Genomic DNA, 19911 nt, shown 5'->3' on the forward strand with positions numbered 1-19911 from the left:
AAGATTTTGTATCTGCGCGTGGGTACGACGTACGCGACAATCCTCGCCTTTCGATGCATATGCACGGAGTACTCATAGGATGACGACCAGAGGGGCGGCGTGGGCCCGTCCCTAGCAACTGCGAGCACGGACTCTGAACACGATGCAGGCAAGATCAAAGGGTGATATGAATGATAGGTGATTACGATGGGGATATTTAGACCTGTAGATCAGGATCATTTTTAGGAGTGTGTGAGTGCTCTTTAATTATTCGCTGATATACATAACCCACGCACCTCTACAGGAATACAGGAATACGGTCGAGTGTGTATGCACCCTCAAAATACTTACGTGTGGGGAAGGCAATCGTTACGAGTCCATCAGAGCTTTTACGTATCGTAACGGTGGGTACGGTGGAAAGGAGTGCTCCTTTGTGTCAAAGTGAGCTCTTTGACCGGCGTATATACCATGGCATTAATTACGGGCGTACTCGGTCATGGCACGATGCCTTTCGCCGACCGGTTACTTCAAGCCTTGGTACGCTTATGGTACGGTATATTCCTCGTAACTCGTTCAGCAAGCTTGCTGATGACGCATCGCGATGATCTAGGGCGTCACGGAGGGCTCCTGAGCGGTCTACCGTGTACTAGTAGATCGAACTTTGATCCATGGATCCTACACATCGTATGGCGAGATACGTTGTGGCTTAACGCACAGTGGCGGAATAGGCGGATCAAATAGTCTCTATCTGCCTGGGAACATGCAATTGATCCAGACGGACGGTCAGATTGCACGAGAAGCTTCGTCTCAGGCATCATGCATGATGCATCAGGTAGAGAAGTGAGCCGACGGCTCAGTTCGCCCGTTTGCCGTGCCAATGAATGTGGGGCTTGGGAGGGCTAGCGAAAATGCACCTTGTGTGTCAGGGCATGAAATACCGAGGCGGCTGTGAAGAGGATATAACTCTGCCTTCGTGAGTAGTGTATAGTGTGAGGTTAATTGATGGCGCCTTTGTTAGGAACGGTCGGAATTTTTCGATTTCCCTCTCAATCAGCGGCTCATCACGATGTCTTTTGAGCGCGGTAGATGTTAGATGGTCGCTGGGCGCTATTGCCCGGACGAACGTAGAGAGCGCTGATAAGAGAGGTACGGTGCCGCATGGTACAGGTGATTTTGACGTGGCGATGAAGTGTTTCTGCTTCAGTTTCCTGCAGGAGTAGGAGGTCGCTTCTGATCTAGTCCAGCAGTTGGAATGCTGCTTGGCCATGGGATTCGAGCACCAAGTGTCCACTCCCAGGCATTTATCTGGCTGGAAGCGCTTACATCGGTGAATTGCATGGCAAGTGTTATATTTTATGTCCGTTCATCCGAAATGCTTCCACGGAGTACTTCAGGAGCAAAAAATCAGTCTTTTGCCTCCCGGTCTCAAGGCACTTGGCTGCGGATTTGATAGGTGTAATGCAGCAGTGATTGTGCTAGAGCGCTGGTTAGCTGAAACGACGATGCTAGGGGCACTGCAAGTGGGAGGTAATTCGAAATAGGGTGTTTGTCCCTGTTTTCGCGGTGGTCATGCGCCTGGTATATGAGTGCCACGTCAACCGAAATTTGTTCTTTACTGACCTCCACGTAGTCTGTCCTGCTCCCGCAGTAATCCTCCGTCTCCCTTAATACGCCTCCGCCCCCTCGCTCCTTCTCTTCCACGTACCACCAACGTATCCGAATCCCACAATGCCCGCCCCCTCGTCCTTCGTAGACCCTTCGTCTCTTTCCCTGCCCTCGCCGTCGCACTCCCCGTCGCCAGCACCAGAATCGTCGCTACCCACCACATCCACAGCCAACCTCCAATCAGCATCAGCATCGTCCTCGACATCCGCCCAGCCTTCCAGGAAGCGGCCTCGCACCGAAACATCGTCCGAGGAACGCAAGGAGGCCCGGGCACACCGCAACCGAATCGCAGCACAGAACTCGAGAGACAGGCGCAAAGCCCAGTTCCAGCTCCTCGAGCGCCGTGTTGCCGAACTCGAAGAAGAGAACCGCGTCCTTCGAGCCAGCATCAGCCTCGCCTCTATCTCTGCGGGCCACAACATCGCCGCCGCCCCAGTAGCCCGGCCCAAGCTCACTCCTGCCGAGGAACAGCGGGAGAAGGAGAACCAGGAGCTGAAAGAGCGGATAAGAACACTCGAGAAGGGTTGGGATGCCGTCGTCAAGGCTCTGGCAGCTCAAGGCCTCCCCACCGGTATCTCCCTTTCAGGTCCAGAGGCTTCGACATCAACGCCTACCGCTCAAACCGCCAGCCTACCTGCTCCTGCAGTCCTGACCCCACCCTCATCCTCGCCCGCGAAATCAAGTTCGCCCGCATCTGCAGTCATCACCAAGGTCGAAGCACCAGAGAGTCCCACTAAACTCAGACAAGACTCGACGTCGCTCCCTTCCTTGACATCCGCACCATTGGGCTTCCCTCTATCCCCCGCACCCTCAGATTCTTCCCTCGACTCCTTCGACATTGACATGGAGTTCGAACTCTCTTCATCTGCATCCACATCTTCCCTCTTCGCATCAGACTTCAAGGTATGAATACTGTTCTTTCTCCCAGTCGCGCATTTATTGACATGTCCTGTTTAGTCGCCTGAGCAATCCAAGCAGACAACGCATGAGCAACTCTTGACCACTCGCCACCTAGCACGGGTGGCGACCACGGCCGTTAAGGCTGTGTCCCTGCAGCGGGTGGTCAATTCGCGCACAATGTGGGCCTCTGCCCCGATTTCCTCACCTCAACTTCTGCCATCCCGGAGCCAGATGTTGATGACGCGACCATGGAGACCTTGTTCAGGGAGATCCTCGCGGCGAGCCCCAGCTTGCCGACGAAGAGCTTGCCTGATACCTCCGAAGGTGATGCTCTTTCCGGATTGCCCACCCCCGCGGCGGCGCAAATGATTATTCCGGACTTCACAGCGGGTGCAGGTGTGGGAGTGAATGAGGGTGAAGTTGAGGGTGTCTCAGTGGGGATGAATGGGTCTAGCGGATCGGCCGACGTAGGAATGAGCAATGTGGCGATGTCGCTGTACAACTGGGTGGATGAAGCGGAGATGAAGAAGCTACTGGACATGTTGCCCTCGATAGAAGGTGTTGGGGATGCGGTTCCATGGGATTCAACGATGCTCTCCGCCATTTCAACCATTGGTGTCTGAGCTTGCGAAACAAAACTATAGACGCAAACATCGGTGATGGATATTACAAGGAGTTTTCAAAGGTAGTGGCACGCTTGCGAACGAATCAAGACACACGGCCCGGCCTCTTCCGCCACTTGAACCTCCTTGCTATCCTGTTTTCCCTCTTGTATGGACGCCTCCACGCTCTCCTCGAACCAACGGAATTGTAAAACACTCAGCAGCTTCTCTTGCCTCTCCACTCGACTGGTATCGGTTGTACCATCATCAAAATAACTTATCGCCAACATTTCTCTTTTTCTCGGATTTACATTTACCATCGGTCTCAAGTTTTCGCGACTCATAATCTCTCTCGCCTCTCAATTATCATCATCTATTTACTCTTGGACTTCTTATACCCGCAACATTGTTTGCTTCGTACTCCCACCTCTTTTCTCGTATATTTTCTTTTCGACATGGCACTCCACCGACGCGATGGCGCGTTCGCTCTCAACCGCCATCGACATAGGCTCGCGCGTATGGCTAGCTTATTCGTTACCAGCCTGTCACCAAGGCATAACGATGTCTCTCGTCGCCAACTTCTAGGTTTCCCTTCGACTCCCGCTACCGGCTCGCTTTCTCTCTCTCAATCTGGACCCGCGGCCTATCCGCTTCTGATATTATTCGACGCTAGCTCCTGCGGCCTCCCTCGCGGCCCCCTGTGCTCCTGCACATCGACGAGTGCCTCTCCCCTTTGGGTTGATGAAGCCTTGTCGGTGTTGCAATAGGAGTGCATTCGGTTAGAGGTGGTCGTGGTGAGCGCTTGGAGGTATTGAAGAATGGAATGGCTTCAGGGTTCGGGAACAGGGGATTTAGTTTGTTGGACCAGTGGGGACGGTTGGACTTTCTGGGTGGTTGACGATTCTGGGGAGAATTGTGTGGTTCGTCGTAGACTTATCGGTAGTTGATGTTGATTAGGAAATTTATCAGAATACGAGTCTGGGTTTACTTTGCAATTTTGAGGGAGCTGTGAATCGTGAAAATGAAAGCAGAATGAAAGCGTCCAAGTTGAGAAGCTAAATCAATGGTTCAACCGTTTATCCCGTTCCCCTAGGCATCCAACTCGCTCCAAGTCATCCCATGACCTCTGTTCACACTGTGCGGACACGGAGCATGCGTGCGGTGCTATACATACATCGATATCAAGCCAAGCCAACAATAGGACCATCTTTACCAAATTGAAAGCCTCGTTGGTTCACAGAGATTCTATATGAAGCATTGCGACTCCCTGGCATTGGGGCAAGGATGATGTCTCTACTCAATCCCCCTAGGCTACCGCCTAAAGATGCTAGGAAAGCAGTGAACCCCGTCAAGGCAATGCGGGCCTTGACCTGGACACAGCAAGCGATTTTCTGGTCTGGGTGGTTTGTGAGTGTATCACATTCATTATTGAGTCCAGTAGTTTTACTAAGACCCGGGGCTTTCGCACAGGCATGGGTCGCAGACTGTATGTCCTCTCCGCCACGAAACGACCATCGGAGCATCGCTGACATGCTTCTCATCTGAAGCGTTTGACTTTTTCTGCGTTTCACTCACCATCCTGCGGTTCGTTTCGCCCGGAATGTAGCCCGCGTTCTCCATGTCATTTCTGACGCGTTTTGGTTTTGGTTTGGTTTGTTCCGTACCTTAGGCTCCAGGAACAATTTGGCGAGAGCACGCATGCGATGACGACAGCTATTACTCTGACGCTTCTCCTGCGACCGGTGGGAGCGTTCATTGTCGGGTTACTAGCCGATCGGTTTGGGCGCAAGTGGCCGCTCGTTGGTGTTTTGCTGGTTATTGCTGGTATGGGTTTTCTTCGGGGTGTGCGAGCAGTAACGATTGATGGATGCGCAGCGCTTCAGATTATAACGAGCTTCATGACTACCTTCTCCAGATTTCTAGCTGTCAGATCCCTCTATGGAATAGGTCAGTCATCTAATTTCATGTAGACGCGATCTGTGCTAACGTATATATACATGAAGCTATGGGAGGCGTGTGGGCAAGTACGAGACCTGTAAGAGGTTCGCTAATCTGACATGCTCTATTCTCTCGTAGGGTGTAGCTGGCGCTGCCTCGCTCGAGTGAGTAGTCTTGCTTACTGCTAAGAGCTCGTGTTCTGAATTTCCTGGACCTGGTATAAAGAAGCATGCCGGTGGGCTCCAGAGGGCTGTATTCTGGCCTTATTCAAGGTACGTCGGTTATCTATGTGCTCTGTCTGCCCTGACCCTGACCAAATGGGAATTGAAGCTGCATATCCTAGTAATTATTGCCAGTGATTTTGAGCTGTATCAAAATAACGATATTATCCGTACCTCTAGCCGGTTATGTGAGTTTTCAATAATTTCCCCCCTGCTGTCGTTGACCATTGACTGCTGCGTAGCTCGTTGCATCTGTAGTGAACCTTCTTCTGGTTCCCAACACGCCTCAAACTTGGCGTTCGTAAGTATTATCGTTCGCAAGGATTTTAGGTCACGCACTGATGTATTCCGTAGGATATTCTGGTTTGGGGCAGGGCTCAGCGTCCTCGCCGCTAGCATAAGAGCATCCCTCCCCGAGGGTGCTGTATTCAAACGATCAAGAGAAGTTGCTCGAAGAGGGAATATGACAGCTGTTGACAAAGCCGTAGTCTTCATGCGCTCGCTTGGAAGGATGTTCAAGGATCATTGGACTCTATGGGTATACGGTGAGCCGCCAACTACGTCGAATTCCTGATCTCCTTCACAGATACTGATAGCTGGTAACCCCCTGTAGGTGTCGTCTTTATTAGTGGCCTTCAATTTGTCAGTCAACCTACCGTTCTCTGATATCACCGAATTCTCAACCTTTGGTTCACAGCTGGCGCATAGCTCGCAAGACTTGTATACGACGTTCATGCAAGCCAGCAAAGGGTTCTCTGCATCCCTCGCTAACGAAGCGAACATAATAGGCGAAGCAGGAGCTCTCATAGGGGGTGCCCTAGGGGGATATCTCAGCCAATTCTTGGGTCGGAAATTAACAGTTGTGTTCGCTTGTGTGTGAGTCGGCCGCGAACTCGCTTCTTTGCACATGCCGACGACGCTCCCCATCTAGCTGGAGTGCTGCTTTCATACCTCTGTATGTCCGCACTGTCTTTCCTGTGGATCTATGTTTACGAAGAGTCTGCCAGGTGGATACTACCGAGCTCCTGGGGTCGGCTAAGCATCGGCGCATTCTTCTTCCAAGTACGCCCTGACGCTTCCTATCCTGTCTGCTGCGTAACTTATGGGGCATCAGGTGGGCGTAAACATAGCGTGGGGTATGCTCGTCCGAATATTCTGTGTCATTTTGTGTGAGATATTTACTTCCATCGCTTTAGGCGCGATCGCAATACATCTCAACGAACTCGCACCACCGGCATTCCGAGGAGCGTTCACCGGTACCGTGCACCAAATGGGAAACATGGCGAGCAGCGCGTCTGCACAGATTCTTGTTGGTATCCGCTCCCTATTCATACTGTCCCGGCTGAGCAGGATCTTACAGGCTACTGCGGGTATCACTCTGCGGAAGCAGGTCAATGGTGTGGATCAACCAGACTATGTATGTACTGATATTCTGGTTATCGGTCGTTATCTACCTGCTAAACTTTTTTCAGGGAACTATTCAAGCAATCATGGCCGCCTTATCGTGCGCAATGGTCATCATATGTACTTTCTTTGGCCCCGAGAGGCACTCCGCACACTTCGAAGGTGAACCGAACCCGGCGTCTTATTTTACCATGGCTAAAAGCTTCCACAGATGGTAGAACTGCTATAGAAGAGGGTGTTGCTCGTAAAGATAGGACATCCAGCTATAGCGGAGAAGAAGATGAAGGTGAGAAGGTAACGGTAGAACACATCGAACATCGCTCCGTGCCCCCTGACTCCTAAAAGAGTTGTATATTTTTGTGGCGACCTGGGAAGTTTAATCCTGGTTTTATGGGCACTTTCAGTATCGCATCCACATGCTTGCCGAACAGATGATATGTACCGTAAGTGCTGAACTAACAATAACTGGCAAGCTCCCAAGCGTGGCAATGCCATCTTTCACCATTGAGCCCGCATGAAGTTATTCGTCTGGAACTATCCCCACTCCCTCCAACCGCAGGAAACGCGTTCTAGATGAGATTTCATATTCACTTGCATTCTCCTAAGTTACCTGACGGAAGGGACTCGTGGCAGTCCACGAACCCGCTCTACGCCATTCTCCAGTTGACGCGAACTCAGCAAGCCCTGTTTTGGTCTGGATGGCTCGTGAGTTATATACTCGTTGTATTCTGTTCCTCAATTCACCTTTATAACAGGCTTGGATCACGGATTGTGACATCCTTCATTTGTCGATTGTCGGGAGCTATCTAATCTCATTATAGCTTACGACTTCTTCTGTGTGTCGTTGACTATTCTTCAGTAAGGTTAATTGCGAAAGAGTGATTTGGCACTGATCTAGCCCAATAGATTGCAAGCCCAGTTCAATCACGACACACACGCAATGACCACGGCAATCACCCTTACCCTGCTCTTCCGTCCTGTCGGTGCCATAATCTTTGGTCTACTTGCTGACCGCTTTGGACGCAAGTGGCCTCTTGTTGCGGATCTTGCCATTATTGCGGGTGCGTCCCATCTGCCGCTCTCGTATCCAACATTTTGTGCACCCGGGGGCTCAATGTTTGTTAGTCTTGCAAGTTGGAACGGGCTTCGTCACCACATTCTCCGAGTTTCTGGCCGTCCGGTCGTTATTTGGGATGGGTGAGATCTGAGTTTTTATCGTCACGCCGACCGATCTAACAACCGTGGTTAGCAATGGGTGGCATCTGGGTGGGCCTTGTTCTCTCGTCAGTATCACTTCATTTTAAACTTTGAACAGGGATTGGCAAGTGCTGCTTCTATGGAGTATGTAGGACTCCTTCATTCGAGAAACCCACTGATTATTAGAGTAGAAATATGCCGGTCGCGTCTAGAGGCCTTTACTCCGGGTTTATGCAAGGTAAGTTGCCGAACGGCATACATGGCGCAAGACCTCATTAGGCTTGCTTTACCAGTTGGATATCCTGGTACGTGCAACTAACAAATGTCAACGTGGGATGACTTCTGAAATTACAAACTAGGTGGATATGTAAGTATCTCACGCAAATTTGGTCGACTCTCGTTTGACAAACACCCAACTTATACGACCTTCAGCTAGTCGCATCTATCGTCAACCTCTATCTAGTCCCTGAAAGCCCTCAGACTTGGCGCTCGTATGTCTATACGATCTGTTGATGGACCTCTGCCATTCACAGATGTAGGATTTTCTGGGTCGGAGCTGGATTAAGTGCTTTCGCGGCCTTTATCCGTATGCTTTTACCCGAAAGCGCAATATTCCAGCGAGCCCGTGTGAGGAACATATCTACATCGAAGGCCACTGCATTGTTTGCACGCTCTGTGACCGTAATGCTAAGGGAGCATTGGGGAATATGGATATACGGTACGCATTACTCTAGCGATTATAGCAGAAGACGTCCTTAATCGTGAATGCAGGCATTTTGCTAGCAACTGGCCTGAACTTCGTAAGCCCTATCTCTCACCTTAATATCTTACTTGATTGTCAGATGATGGATTTCTTCTAGCTTGCTCACAGCTCTCAAGATCTATACACTACCTTCATGCAGAAGAGCAAAGGCTTCTCTCCCTTCCTTGCCACCCGGGCCAATATCGTCGGCGAAACAGGGGCTGTACTAGGGGCTCTCTTAGGAGGATACATCAGTCAATTCTTGGGACGAAAGAACACCTTAATCTTATCCATCATATGGTGTGCAGGGTTTATTCCTCTGTTAGTCTCAATTAAACCGCTGTCCCTCATATCACTTACTCCTTTGGCCTGTAGATGGGTTTTACCAAGCTCATGGACATCGTTGAGTGTTGGAGCATTCTTTTTTCAAGCGGGGGTGAACATCGCTTGGGGTAGGTGATTTACTTGTGCCGATTCCTAAATCATAATGATCGTATATACAGGGATGGTAGCTGCATACCTCAATGAGCTCGCACCTCCTGCCTTCCGTGGCTTGTACCCAGGAACAGTCTACCAACTCGGTAATGCAGCTAGTAGCGCTGCATCGCAGATCGAGGTGAGCGAAAGCCGGTATTGTCTCTAGAGGGAAAGTACGTTGAAGCACCCTTCGTTTGATAGGCTACAGCAGGTCTCACTATTCGGAAGCAAGTTCAAGGCGTCGACCAACCAGATTATGTATGAGATTCGAAGTCATTGTTGCAAGTTGATAATGAAGCCCGATGTAGGGTACTGTCCAAGCCATCATGGCTGCTGCCTCTGGTGCGCTCGTCCTTGGATGCGCGTTGTTTGGCCCAGAAAATCATTCTGTAGATTTGAATGGTACGTGCATTGGATGTTCCCCCCAACGTTTGGAGTCATTGATTGGTCTTGTCTTTGTAGAGGCCAAGACAGCTATCGAAGAGGAAGGCGCAAATATCGACCGATCATCAAGCAACATCGTGGACGACATGAAAGTTGACGACAAGCACGTCGAGCACACAACTACCTACGCCACCGCGGCACACGTCGTGTAACCAAGCACTGGATATGAGTTTGCAATAACCTTTTCCGAACCTTCCGATAAAAACAACATAAATAACAACATTTATAATTATATAAGTTCTAGGTTTTATAGGTCGCCCCTTCCTGCGGCAAATCCACCTCGCTTCTCGAAGAAGGATCTACGAAGCTCGGCTTTGCTATCTGCGTCGTACTCCTGAGGATTGGTATACTCGAACGGCTTTGGCTTCTCGGGAATGCAAGTCATGGATTGGTCGACACCATAATCCTCATATATTAGGGGATTTTTGGGATCGCCCGATTGATTGATGATGATAGCGTTCAGCGAGTCCAAGGAGGGATCAGAGTCGAAGTAATTGTGAGGCGCGATTGTGAAGCTGGAAAAGCCCGGCGATGAGAACATTCAAGGAAGGGCTAGCAAAGACCAATCATACCTGGTTGTTGCAGTCGTAGTCCTAACGTGTGGTGCATCCTCGGCTTGAGGCTGTAAGGCGTAGTCAGAATATGGTCTTTCATCTAGGTTTTATGACGCACAAGGTGATGGGTTCCGACGTTGATCCAGGCGACAAGATCCTCCTGGTCAAGACTGTCTCCGTCAAAGAAGTTGTCGAAGTTAATTGTGGGGTTTCCAGGAAGATGTTGGTTCCACATTGAGCTGGAGGAGTGCTCGTTGTCCTTGTGCTTAGTGACTGCTATGTTGTGGCCGGCCCAGTTCGCATTGCGGAGTGCTCGTGGAGATCCAGTGACGGCCTACGAAAAACCAGTTATTACTTCTGCTTGCGTGTTGCTGCTAAATACTGCACTTACCGCGTGGATAGGATTGGGCCCGGCCATTATCGTGTATCCTCGTACTGTACCGAAGTCGTTGTGCTTGTCCTTGTTAACGATGGAATAACCTCCTTGGAAGTTTGCCGGGTAGTTGACTCGGGAATCAGCCTCGGTTTGAATATAGTCTCGCGATACTCTTTGTTGGATGCCAGTGGTACCCCACTCATCGTCGAACCACGGCTGAGTGACCTCCTCTTGAGCCATCGAAGTCTTGAGGAAGGAGTTAGCAGTACCAAGAATGTCTAGATCGACCTGTAATTTCATTATGAGTCGTGGTGCTAGAACATGCTTTGGGGAGCATTACCTTGAAGTTGACGACGTGGTCATGGAGGGCTCCCCCTGAAGACTTCTCGTGAGTACAATGCAAAGGGATACATTGCATAACTCACTCGAGGTACGGAATATCTTCCCAGAGTATGGTTCTTCCTCGGGCGTAGGCGGCGAGGCTTGTACGTATCCCGAAGCAGAGACCCGCACTTCGATAGAACCGTCCAATCCGAAGGTATAATCCCACTGTTGACCTCGTCAACGAAAGCAAGGTCTTAGGAAGGAAATACTCACCACTACACAAGATAGGCATCGAGGTTGAGGTCAGCTACGTTCAAGTCTCATATCCCAACAATATAACGCACAATAGTCGTAGCTATTCGGAGGCGAATCACTATCAGTAGGGGAATCATACTACGATGAACGACAACTTACTTTCCAACAGTGGAGATAGAACGAACCACCAAGACGTAGCCCTTCACTGCACCCCAATCACCAACACCCCAGCCAGCGTGCCGCGTGATGGGGCGATTTGTGTCCATTTCGAATATACAAGTGGCTCTCGGTGTCACTTTCGTGACGCCTTCGCCATCGAAGATAGTTGCAGGCAAGTAGACCGATCCAGCAGGGCAATCGTACAGAGGCATGAGAGGTCGCACAGTTTGACCCATGCCATACCATCGATCAAGCCTGAAAACGGGGTCAGCGTATGTTTGTATGTATGATGGATCACCTACCATGCAGTAGATGCCGAGAATGGATTTGCGCCAGCTATAGTTCAGAAGTAAATACCACAAGCAAGGATGGCGTCCAAAACGCAAACGTACAGTATTGCGCAAGGGCGTCTTGGGGGGAGAGCTATATGGTGAGTAGTGCATCAATTGATGGTGATTGCACAATAGATCATGTCGACGAACCTCGTAGATGATTCTCTCGTTGCGGAAGCGAATGTCCCAAAGACTCATGCCCATCTCTCTGTCGAATCCAAGGTACATCCCCCATCCCATCCAGCTGATGTATCTACGCTTCTCATCGACACGGAAACGCAACCCAGCAAAAGGCACAGTACGGGGTCCTGGCAGGTGGTCCAAGTCGAGCTTCAGGTCCGGATGAGGCCGGGCGCGAGTTCCCCAAGAGGTAGGACCATCAGTCACTTCCTTAGGTTGCGGTTTGAGCTCGCCATTGCGGAAGGCCTCAAGGAAGGCTTCTGTCGAAGTGAAGGATCGCCCCTCATAGATAATCTAGCAGAGTGTACTAAAGGTCAATATGCGTAATGCAAGTACAGAGTGAATGGATTTACCTTCAGGGTCTTCCACTGCGAAACGTCGGTTCCAGACATATCGACATACATAAACAAGTTTAATGGGAACATGAATTGGCCTGGTACGGAACGTTTCCAGAAGAGCCAAGCACGACGGAAAGAGCCATCGATACTCCATGGTCCATTGATTTCAGCTGTGATAGTATCGTTCGCCAGTCCAACACCAACACCACCCAAAAGAGCCTGCATGGCCTCAGCAAGAGGTGGCATGAGCTGCGTCGTCATAGCACCGAGTTCTGCACCGTAGCTAATGACGCGGGCTTCATAGGGAATGTCGTCGCGATGATATACGCCAGTCCGTTCCTTCATGGTAGTTCGTTTGCTGATGGGCAACGGGCCAATAATATAGTCTTTGACTACAGGGCGCTCTTGCGCGCCGTGATGCAGAACAACTCGAGCATATCTGTCTGGAGCTTTGACGTGATTCGGTTTCGCCAGGTATTTGAGAGCGTCAGCTTTCGCAGGACGAAGGGCTTCGATGAGGAAGACGCTGTTGTCGCTGGGAGTAGCGCCCTTCAAAGTTAAGTTCAAAGATCTCGAGGGCGATTTGAGATATTTGTAGACGTCGCTGATCTCCTCGACAGACAGAGGTGCCCAGACGTTCACCGGTGCCGGAGGTTTAGCTGCGAGAGGTTTGAAGGAGGGGCATTGCTTCAAGTGGGAGTTCGATCGCGCGTCAAGGTCTTCGAAGACGTCTCGGCGTTCGATATTCTGGACTTGAGCAGGCATATGGGAGTGCATCACCATACCGAGCAAGGTGCTTCCAAGGACGAGAGCGACGAGGATGGCGCGATTCCGCAGACGGCGGCCATTGTTCTGAGTCGATGGCGACGCATTGTCGCGACTGGAAGTATTGTGGACCATAGCGTCCAAGGCAGGCAGCTACTGCGCTAGCCGTTGTCGGGTCGTCCAGTGCCTGTTATAAGGAATCTGGCATGGTCATGTTATTCACGATACAAGGTCAGGTAAGTTGTTCGCTGACCTAGCAACAGTGTGGTACACATCCAGAACATACGAAAGAAGCTGCCAAGCTTCGTAAAATTTCATTGGCTTTGGCAGCCTGTGGCGGTATCACTGATATCAGTCGCAGAGACGCAAGGGTGGTCAACCGCAGGGGCGGTAAAGGGATTGATAGATCCCTGCCTCCATCGACGCGTCGACCAAGGTCGACCGAAATTGAAACGGTGCCTCAGTGCCTTGTATTAAGATCCTGATGTCAGTGCTTGGAACTGGGAAGGTTCAACCCAGTATGTTCGTCGCGCCTTAGTCGACGTTTCCGGTGTGTGGGATGTAACGGTTAGAAGACCGCAGTTTACTGTATTCACAAGGAGTGCTGATGCTGGATATCTGACTATACCCCATGTTTTTAAGGAGGGGCTTGCAGGCTCGTTTCAAGGTTTGGCCGAAGCAAGTAACGACGCTGCGCGATATCTTCGCTTCCCTTCGAGGCCAGCTGATCGCACCGGGTATCATACAAGTGGCAAACGAGTACCACATGAATCGAATTCGATAATCAACAACACTCCGAGCTAGCCTGTATTCAGCTGCATTCAGACGGAATGGTTCAGAACTCACAAGTGGACGATCGCTGAAGTTTGGATGAAATTAGTCAGTCTCGACGAGCCACTATATGACTCCGCCGGTGTCCTGAGGTGACGCTCCGGGACGAAACTTACGCTAGTGCAGGTACCTGGTCCTAGTCTTTGCCAAATGGGCAATAAACGACGAGTGCCTGATAAATGAGCCGTGTGGGATTGATTCCGAGTGACAGATGGTTGCTGCTCTTGAACTGGAGTGATCGGCAGAAAGTGCTCTGGTGATGAGCCAATACGCATGCTGGTTCGGGCAAGGTTCGGGGGGCTTCAGCGCTTGAATAGTGCTGATTCTGATTTAGTATCGTAGGCCCCTCTGTCCTTCCATGATCATCTTATCAATACGATGCGTAGATGCGTCGCGGAAACGCTCTAAGTAGTTGCAGAATTGTATCGCTCAACGAATTGACAGGGCAGAGCTACCTCAAGATGTCGCCATCAACGTGAGTAATTTGTGAACATTTGTGAAAAATCTCAGTCTAGAGAGCCCAAGCAGGAACTCGAGATATGTTCAAAGCACATAACCTCGGAGCTGAAGCTTGAAGGCTGTTCAAGTTGCTGAATGATGGTGGGCCGGGTTTGGCGGGCGTGGTGATTGGTACCCAATGTCAGATGACTATCGAACAAACCCACCGTCTTTTCCTTTTCTCCTGGTCGAAGTTTATTGCTTCCGCATTACGGATCGTCGCCATTGTTTACATTTCATGTGCTAACGAACGCTGGATACAGATCAGGTTTTACAGAGGGCGAGCCTTCAGCGCAGCTGCATGTTCAGTCAGGAGAGCGTAGGCATCATCACCAGGATAAATGGCGTAGCCGCCGTTGTAAGTATCGCCCCACGAAAACCTGTTGTAGCGAAGTCAGCTGCGGTACAAATCAATGAAGCTTTCGATGGCAAACCTAGAACCAGCTTCCCTACATTTTTTTGGTTATGGTGAGCTAGAACTCTTCAGAGAGGCATGTGCGGAGCACTAACCAGACAAGATCTCCAGTGAAGCCAGAGGTTTCAATTGTGTTGAACCATTCGGTGTAAATCGGGACCTTGTTCTCGAGCATGCCAAACTCTTCCATGATCACGGGCTTGTTAGCTTGAACCATAGAGGTAGCGTGGTCTCGAATCCATCCATTACCCCAAGCGATCGCGTCGGCAGTCGTACCCCAAACATCCTGTGGGATACAGTCAGCTCATATAACGTTCGCCAGGAAGTACCAGCTTACAGGATAACACTATTGAACGTATCCAGTGAGATACCAGATACTATTCCATAACGTCGAGACGTACGTGAATAGTCCCGAAGTCGAGTGTGCTGATCTGGAGATTAGCATCGAAGTCGATGCCCTCAGAGCCCCTACAGTCCTTTAACTTATTTTCAGGACTCAGGGGAAGTCACATACTGATAGGGGTAGGTTGGAGAACCTGGTCGGTTGAAGAAGCCTTCGTCACCAAGAGCCACGAGATGGTTGGAGTCGATGGACTTGATGTATGCAGAGATGTCTGCCGCCCAGCTTGTAATGGTGGCGGGTGTGCATGAACCCGATGTAGTACTAAAATAGGCTTCTCTCAGTTCAAAGTACGGAGAAGAACATAATTTGGGCGTACGATGAAGTGCCTCGGCATCTGGGTTCGTTGGCTTTGATGTATATGGTAAGGAAGATGATACTTTATGCAGTGCAGGTCAACGAACCAAGCTCCCATGCCAAAATAGTCGGCTCGTTGACGTATCGCGAAACAAACGCGTGTATGTAGTTCTTATACGCAGCCTAAAAATCGAGTGGTTAAATTGATAGCATGAAGGGAAAGTTGGAGTGAGAGCTTACGATAACTGTCGCATCCGTGTAGAATAAATCATGGTCAGTGGAGTCGGTAAGTTGCTGGACATAGACATCCATGCCGCCATAGTCCGACCTATTACTCAAGTCAGGCTCTCTTAGACGAACGAAGTCGTTCTCCCTGATTACCAGTTATTGGTTCTGCAGCAGAGTCTCAATCCCGGGCGCAGTGACGTAAGGAAGAAAACCTACAGTGGTACAATAAGGCGCAGACCATTCGCCTTAGCCAACGCAACGACGTTGTCTGTCAAAGGAAGAACAGGATGTTTAGCAGGTGCCCATAATTCTGACGCCTGAGTATTACCAAAGTTTTCGAGCCCAGTAGGGCCAGTGTTAATGGTCGGAACGCCGTCGGTCCAGAGCTGGTAATACGGTCCCCAGTAGGTAGGATCAGTCTGATCGTTGAAGCCCCTATGAGAAATAGGGTTAGCGAAGCTCCTCAAAGAATTAGGCCTGCGCACATGGTGCGAACGGTAGTTGCTCCTGTCGCTGCGATATCAGAGAATGCTTGATTCATGTCGCTAAGACTGAGCCCAGAAAGTCCCACCCAGTAGGAGTTGTGTCCCACTACCGTGTACTTGGATCCGTTGAGCACGAACTCAGTTCCTGATGTCTTCACAAAGCCGGTGGAGGATGGGGGTGCGACACTGGTCGTCGGCGTAGAAGATGTCGTTGTCGGAGTTACAGATGTAGATGTAGGAGGTGCGGAGGTTGTTGGGGGGACCGAGGATGTACCTGTGACACATTGAGAGTACCATTCATTGTTTACAAGACAGACAAGGCCCGATGCACATGCTACGCGATGTCAGCAGAAGAACTTATCTCGAATACTATAGGATACTCAACTCGTCTCGCCTGCCCAGCCTATGCCGCCACACTGACCCCACTCCACGACAACGCCTCTGACGGGGCTGAGAGTGACTGCCAAAGCAACTAAACCAGCGGCCAATTTCATGCTGGAAGAAGTTAGCATAGATCGACGGTAGAATGTTTTCCATCTCGTTTATGTAGGTAGTCGCATCTTATTCTGTCGGGCAATCTTCGCGCATGGAGCAACGCTGCTGGCAATTCATTTGTTGCGAAAATATGCCGCGCGGACATAGTGGCCACTGGCGTTGACAGTACGATGTCTCGTACTGTCGAGGTATAAATATCCCAGCTGCAGAATGAAAAGACCCGAGATTCTGTCGGCCTTGATCAATGCAATAATCTGTTTGGAGTAGCAGAGTTGTTGCTTGGATTCTTGACTCAGTAACAAAAATCCTAGAAACGTTGTGCCTGCATTGCATGGTAAGATTGGCGATGCTCAATAAATGGAAGTCTACACTTCACTATATGGAGCGCACACTCCCTCGATTGGGTGATCTGCGGGAAAACGCGTCGGGCCGCGGAATATGTAGGCCTTCTTCTGAAGTCTCTTCAGCGATCTAGTAACAAAGCATGCGTTAGCACAGGGGCCCGGTCCTGGAGTTCGTGAATGGGCAGTGGTCGGCAGATATGTCTTTCTGATCGTGTTGATTGTTAGGAAGTCACCACAATAATCGATCACCGTATATATTGTTTTTCTAATTGACGAGGCTTGCGTGAGCTGTCGAGGTAGACAGATATTAGATAGAGTTGTAGAACTAGACTGAATTATTGATTATGCTTTATTGAACCAAACCTCTGATCGTTTCACTACATTGCCCGTAGATGGGCTTGGTACACCGGCACCCGCGCCCCAGAACCCTCCGAAGAGACCAAAGCCCCGTCGACCTTTATCACGCCCAAATTCGGCCGTTGTGCCCACATTGTTAGTCATGAACCACCAAGGCTCGCTGGCATTGCCGGTGGGCTACATGTCCAAGTTAAATCTCTGAAAAGGTACACGGGGGACTGATGAGGCGCTTACGAAGGGATTCAAAGACGCGACGTTGAAAGTGTTGCCATCAACGTGCGTGAAACGGAGGTACGTGCTGTACTGTTTGTTCCACCTTGCAATGAAGGTCGGTACGGAGGGGTCGACGGATCCTGGGAGAACCATGGTGATATTCGCAGCGACATCTCGGCAGGCCGAAGATACGACAGGTGGCGGTGGGAAGAGGCATAGTTCCAAACGACCGTAGCCCTTGTCTTCATATCTACCGGCTAAATCCTTGAAGCCACCCTTTGGATCGGTGGCATTGGCCGGACGCGGCAGTGGCTGAGGGGCAGCGGAATAGCCAGCCGAGATGAAGTTCTCAAAGCTAAAATTTTATCAGCAAAACGAAGCAAAATGCATCTCGGAGAAAACCCACTTTGTCTTCCAGTCTTCTGGTTGAATGCCTAACGCTTCGTCTACCAGCCGGGAGACTATTGCGAATGAAATGTAGCCCCCAATGGCATCATCGTTAGTAAGGACAGCGATGCCCAAACCGTCGAAGGGCAGGCGGGCGACCATTGAATTGAACCCTAGGAAATGTATCAATACACTAAGCGCTGACGTTATCAGGAGGAAAGCCTCACCGCTCACTGATCCTCCATGCTATTGGTGGCAGAGTGACTTGAGTAAACCTGTATAGACATCATTACGATAATACATACCTCCATGATCACTAGTTAACGCTGTTAGCACCGTGGAAGTTGGAGAAACATGAATGATGCTCACCGTGGCCCTTATAATTTCGAATCGTTTGACCGCCTCCGTAGACTGCTGGGGTCAGACGAGGAACTTGCCTGGTGGAGGTGTTTCAATGATCATTCTCGCAGATACGTGAAATTGAACCACATACCCGTATGGTACAGTGGTGTCAACAGTGTGCCCTGTGGATACAGTTTGTATTGCTTCAGCAGGGATCACCACACTGCCTGTCTTGGGATTTTTCCCGTTGAGGAGGAGAGTTTGAAGCCACTTGGCCTAAACGGATATATAATGTGAGACCGTTGGCACAAACGATGTCAAACGACGCACCATGTCCACGGCATTGCTAATAATACCACCAGCTCCTGCAATCACTGAGTAGATGATTCGTTAGGGCGAACTCGCTTCAGTGCAGGAATTACGAACAATCGCCGTCTTCAGTAGAGTGCGGATCCCAATAAGGCAGAGCTTGTGGTGTGCCAGCATCAAAGGCAGATTTCATGCCTTGCCTTGCAAATCCTTCGGCCAAGTTGCCTGACTGAGCCGCTATCTGGTAGGAGTAGGTCGTTGCGGACATGTCCAGGGGATCGAATATCTTCGCTTTCACGTAGCGCGCAAGGCTCGGGGACGAAGGGAGGAGAACAGTCGGGAGGTACGATAGCAAGGCGTACATATTGTTATTATATTGAAAAGCTTCTCTGAGTTCTGCTGAAGGTTTGAGATGGCGATATTTCTTGATCTATTAAGCAAAGTTAGTAAGCGTGCCAGCTAAGTTTTGATATCTTTCGTACATGATCGGAAAGCTTGTCTGTAGCATGATATGCATAGTCATGTCGTGGCATGCCGACGCGATGACTGATAAGGTCAACGAGGTTCGCGCCTTTGGACGCCACTGGGTCCGAGAGGCTCCATTCTGGAACAATGGACGCGACTTTAGTCTTCCATGATATAGGAGGGTCGGTTGCGGGATCCGCGATCAACATGCCAGTTGAAAGCGCGGTAAACAACTTCCAACACATATTAGATTCAAAGCACTGCATGAATCAGAATCCAGCTACCTTGGAATTGGACGCAATGTTGAATAGCGTGCTCGAAGTGACGGCGGACTTGTCACTTTTCGCATTACCGTAGCCCTTGGTTTCGACGTTCCAGCTCGACTCGCCCGTCTTCTTGACGACCGCGACGGATAATCCACCCGAAACACCCCAATCAGTGAGGATGGAGTTGATAAACGTATCAATCGCCGGAGTCACGACCAGGGGGTCATTGGTTTCTGTGTACTGCGCGAAGACTTGCGAGAGTCGCGCCACCAGAAACAACTTGAATGTAAGGACACGCATTCTGGGCCGTTCTGCAACGATGGGGAAAAGCCGGGGACGGTAATTGATACTTCATGTCGAAGCAATGGCCGCTATTTAAGTAGCACGCCATGGATCTACCGTGAAATTTGCGCTTTCTATTACGGGTCACCGTTGTCAACGTCGAAGGCTACGCTGGGTTAGGCAAGGTTGCGGCGCAGCAATCCGAATCAGGCAGGGGCGCGATGCTGAGGTGATCAGGTCCTGGAGTGGCAGGCCCGCCGACGTCTTGGCACTCTTCCATGTTACTACATTGGAGTCTCGCAAGGTCCGAGAGAGCCTTTCGTACTGCGGACGCGTCTAACGCAGCAGATTATCATGGATTCGAATTACTGATTATTGGCCTCTCTGCCACTGTCCAGCCATGAGCAAAGCACCCTCCCAGGCCGAGTCACCCAATATAGAGTCA

General features: G+C 50.4%; 6 protein-coding genes across 6 annotated transcripts; 3 read left to right on the plus strand and 3 right to left on the minus strand.

Moving 5' to 3' along the window:
• Positions 1–1707: 1707 nt before the first annotated feature.
• Positions 1708–3167, plus strand: PC9H_007278 (uncharacterized protein; the record flags this gene model as incomplete). Its single annotated transcript, XM_036776811.1, has 3 exons — positions 1708–2547; positions 2602–2706; positions 2772–3167. 3 exons carry the CDS (start codon positions 1708–1710, stop codon positions 3165–3167), a joined length of 1341 nt encoding a protein of 446 aa, XP_036630431.1.
• A 1976-nt stretch (positions 3168–5143) lies between these two features.
• Positions 5144–7051, plus strand: PC9H_007279 (uncharacterized protein; the record flags this gene model as incomplete). Its single annotated transcript, XM_036776812.1, has 13 exons — positions 5144–5170; positions 5223–5248; positions 5310–5356; positions 5428–5493; positions 5564–5606; positions 5660–5850; positions 5935–6181; positions 6237–6260; positions 6313–6367; positions 6420–6441; positions 6502–6722; positions 6778–6871; positions 6921–7051. 13 exons carry the CDS (start codon positions 5144–5146, stop codon positions 7049–7051), a joined length of 1194 nt encoding a protein of 397 aa, XP_036630432.1.
• A 598-nt stretch (positions 7052–7649) lies between these two features.
• PC9H_007280 (uncharacterized protein) lies at positions 7650–9721 on the plus strand (the record flags this gene model as incomplete). Its single annotated transcript, XM_036776813.1, has 16 exons — positions 7650–7770; positions 7835–7906; positions 7959–7975; positions 8025–8050; positions 8098–8144; positions 8200–8211; positions 8266–8273; positions 8339–8397; positions 8446–8624; positions 8678–8706; positions 8767–8969; positions 9024–9100; positions 9152–9264; positions 9327–9383; positions 9434–9527; positions 9588–9721. The coding sequence occupies 16 exons, from the start codon at positions 7650–7652 to the stop codon at positions 9719–9721; spliced, it is 1248 nt and encodes a 415-aa protein (XP_036630433.1).
• A 95-nt stretch (positions 9722–9816) lies between these two features.
• PC9H_007281 (uncharacterized protein) lies at positions 9817–12987 on the minus strand (the record flags this gene model as incomplete). Its single annotated transcript, XM_036776814.1, has 12 exons — positions 9817–10084; positions 10142–10191; positions 10242–10457; positions 10515–10787; positions 10840–10874; positions 10925–11056; positions 11168–11178; positions 11238–11492; positions 11540–11573; positions 11630–11660; positions 11720–12043; positions 12103–12987. The coding sequence occupies 12 exons, from the start codon at positions 12985–12987 to the stop codon at positions 9817–9819; spliced, it is 2514 nt and encodes an 837-aa protein (XP_036630434.1).
• A 1465-nt stretch (positions 12988–14452) lies between these two features.
• Positions 14453–16500, minus strand: PC9H_007282 (uncharacterized protein; the record flags this gene model as incomplete). Its single annotated transcript, XM_036776815.1, has 11 exons — positions 14453–14561; positions 14662–14882; positions 14998–15064; positions 15111–15260; positions 15316–15346; positions 15401–15476; positions 15534–15638; positions 15746–15789; positions 15850–15956; positions 16007–16340; positions 16392–16500. The coding sequence occupies 11 exons, from the start codon at positions 16498–16500 to the stop codon at positions 14453–14455; spliced, it is 1353 nt and encodes a 450-aa protein (XP_036630435.1).
• A 687-nt stretch (positions 16501–17187) lies between these two features.
• PC9H_007283 (uncharacterized protein) lies at positions 17188–19484 on the minus strand (the record flags this gene model as incomplete). The annotated part of the gene is made up of 9 exons (XM_036776816.1): positions 17188–17379; positions 17437–17770; positions 17822–17975; positions 18172–18239; positions 18296–18420; positions 18475–18518; positions 18571–18883; positions 18936–19151; positions 19203–19484. The coding sequence occupies 9 exons, from the start codon at positions 19482–19484 to the stop codon at positions 17188–17190; spliced, it is 1728 nt and encodes a 575-aa protein (XP_036630436.1).
• Positions 19485–19911: the final 427 nt, after the last annotated feature.

This window comes from Pleurotus ostreatus (assembly GCF_014466165.1).
Source record: "Pleurotus ostreatus strain PC9 chromosome Unknown scaffold_5, whole genome shotgun sequence".
Lineage (NCBI taxonomy): Eukaryota > Fungi > Basidiomycota > Agaricomycetes > Agaricales > Pleurotaceae > Pleurotus > Pleurotus ostreatus.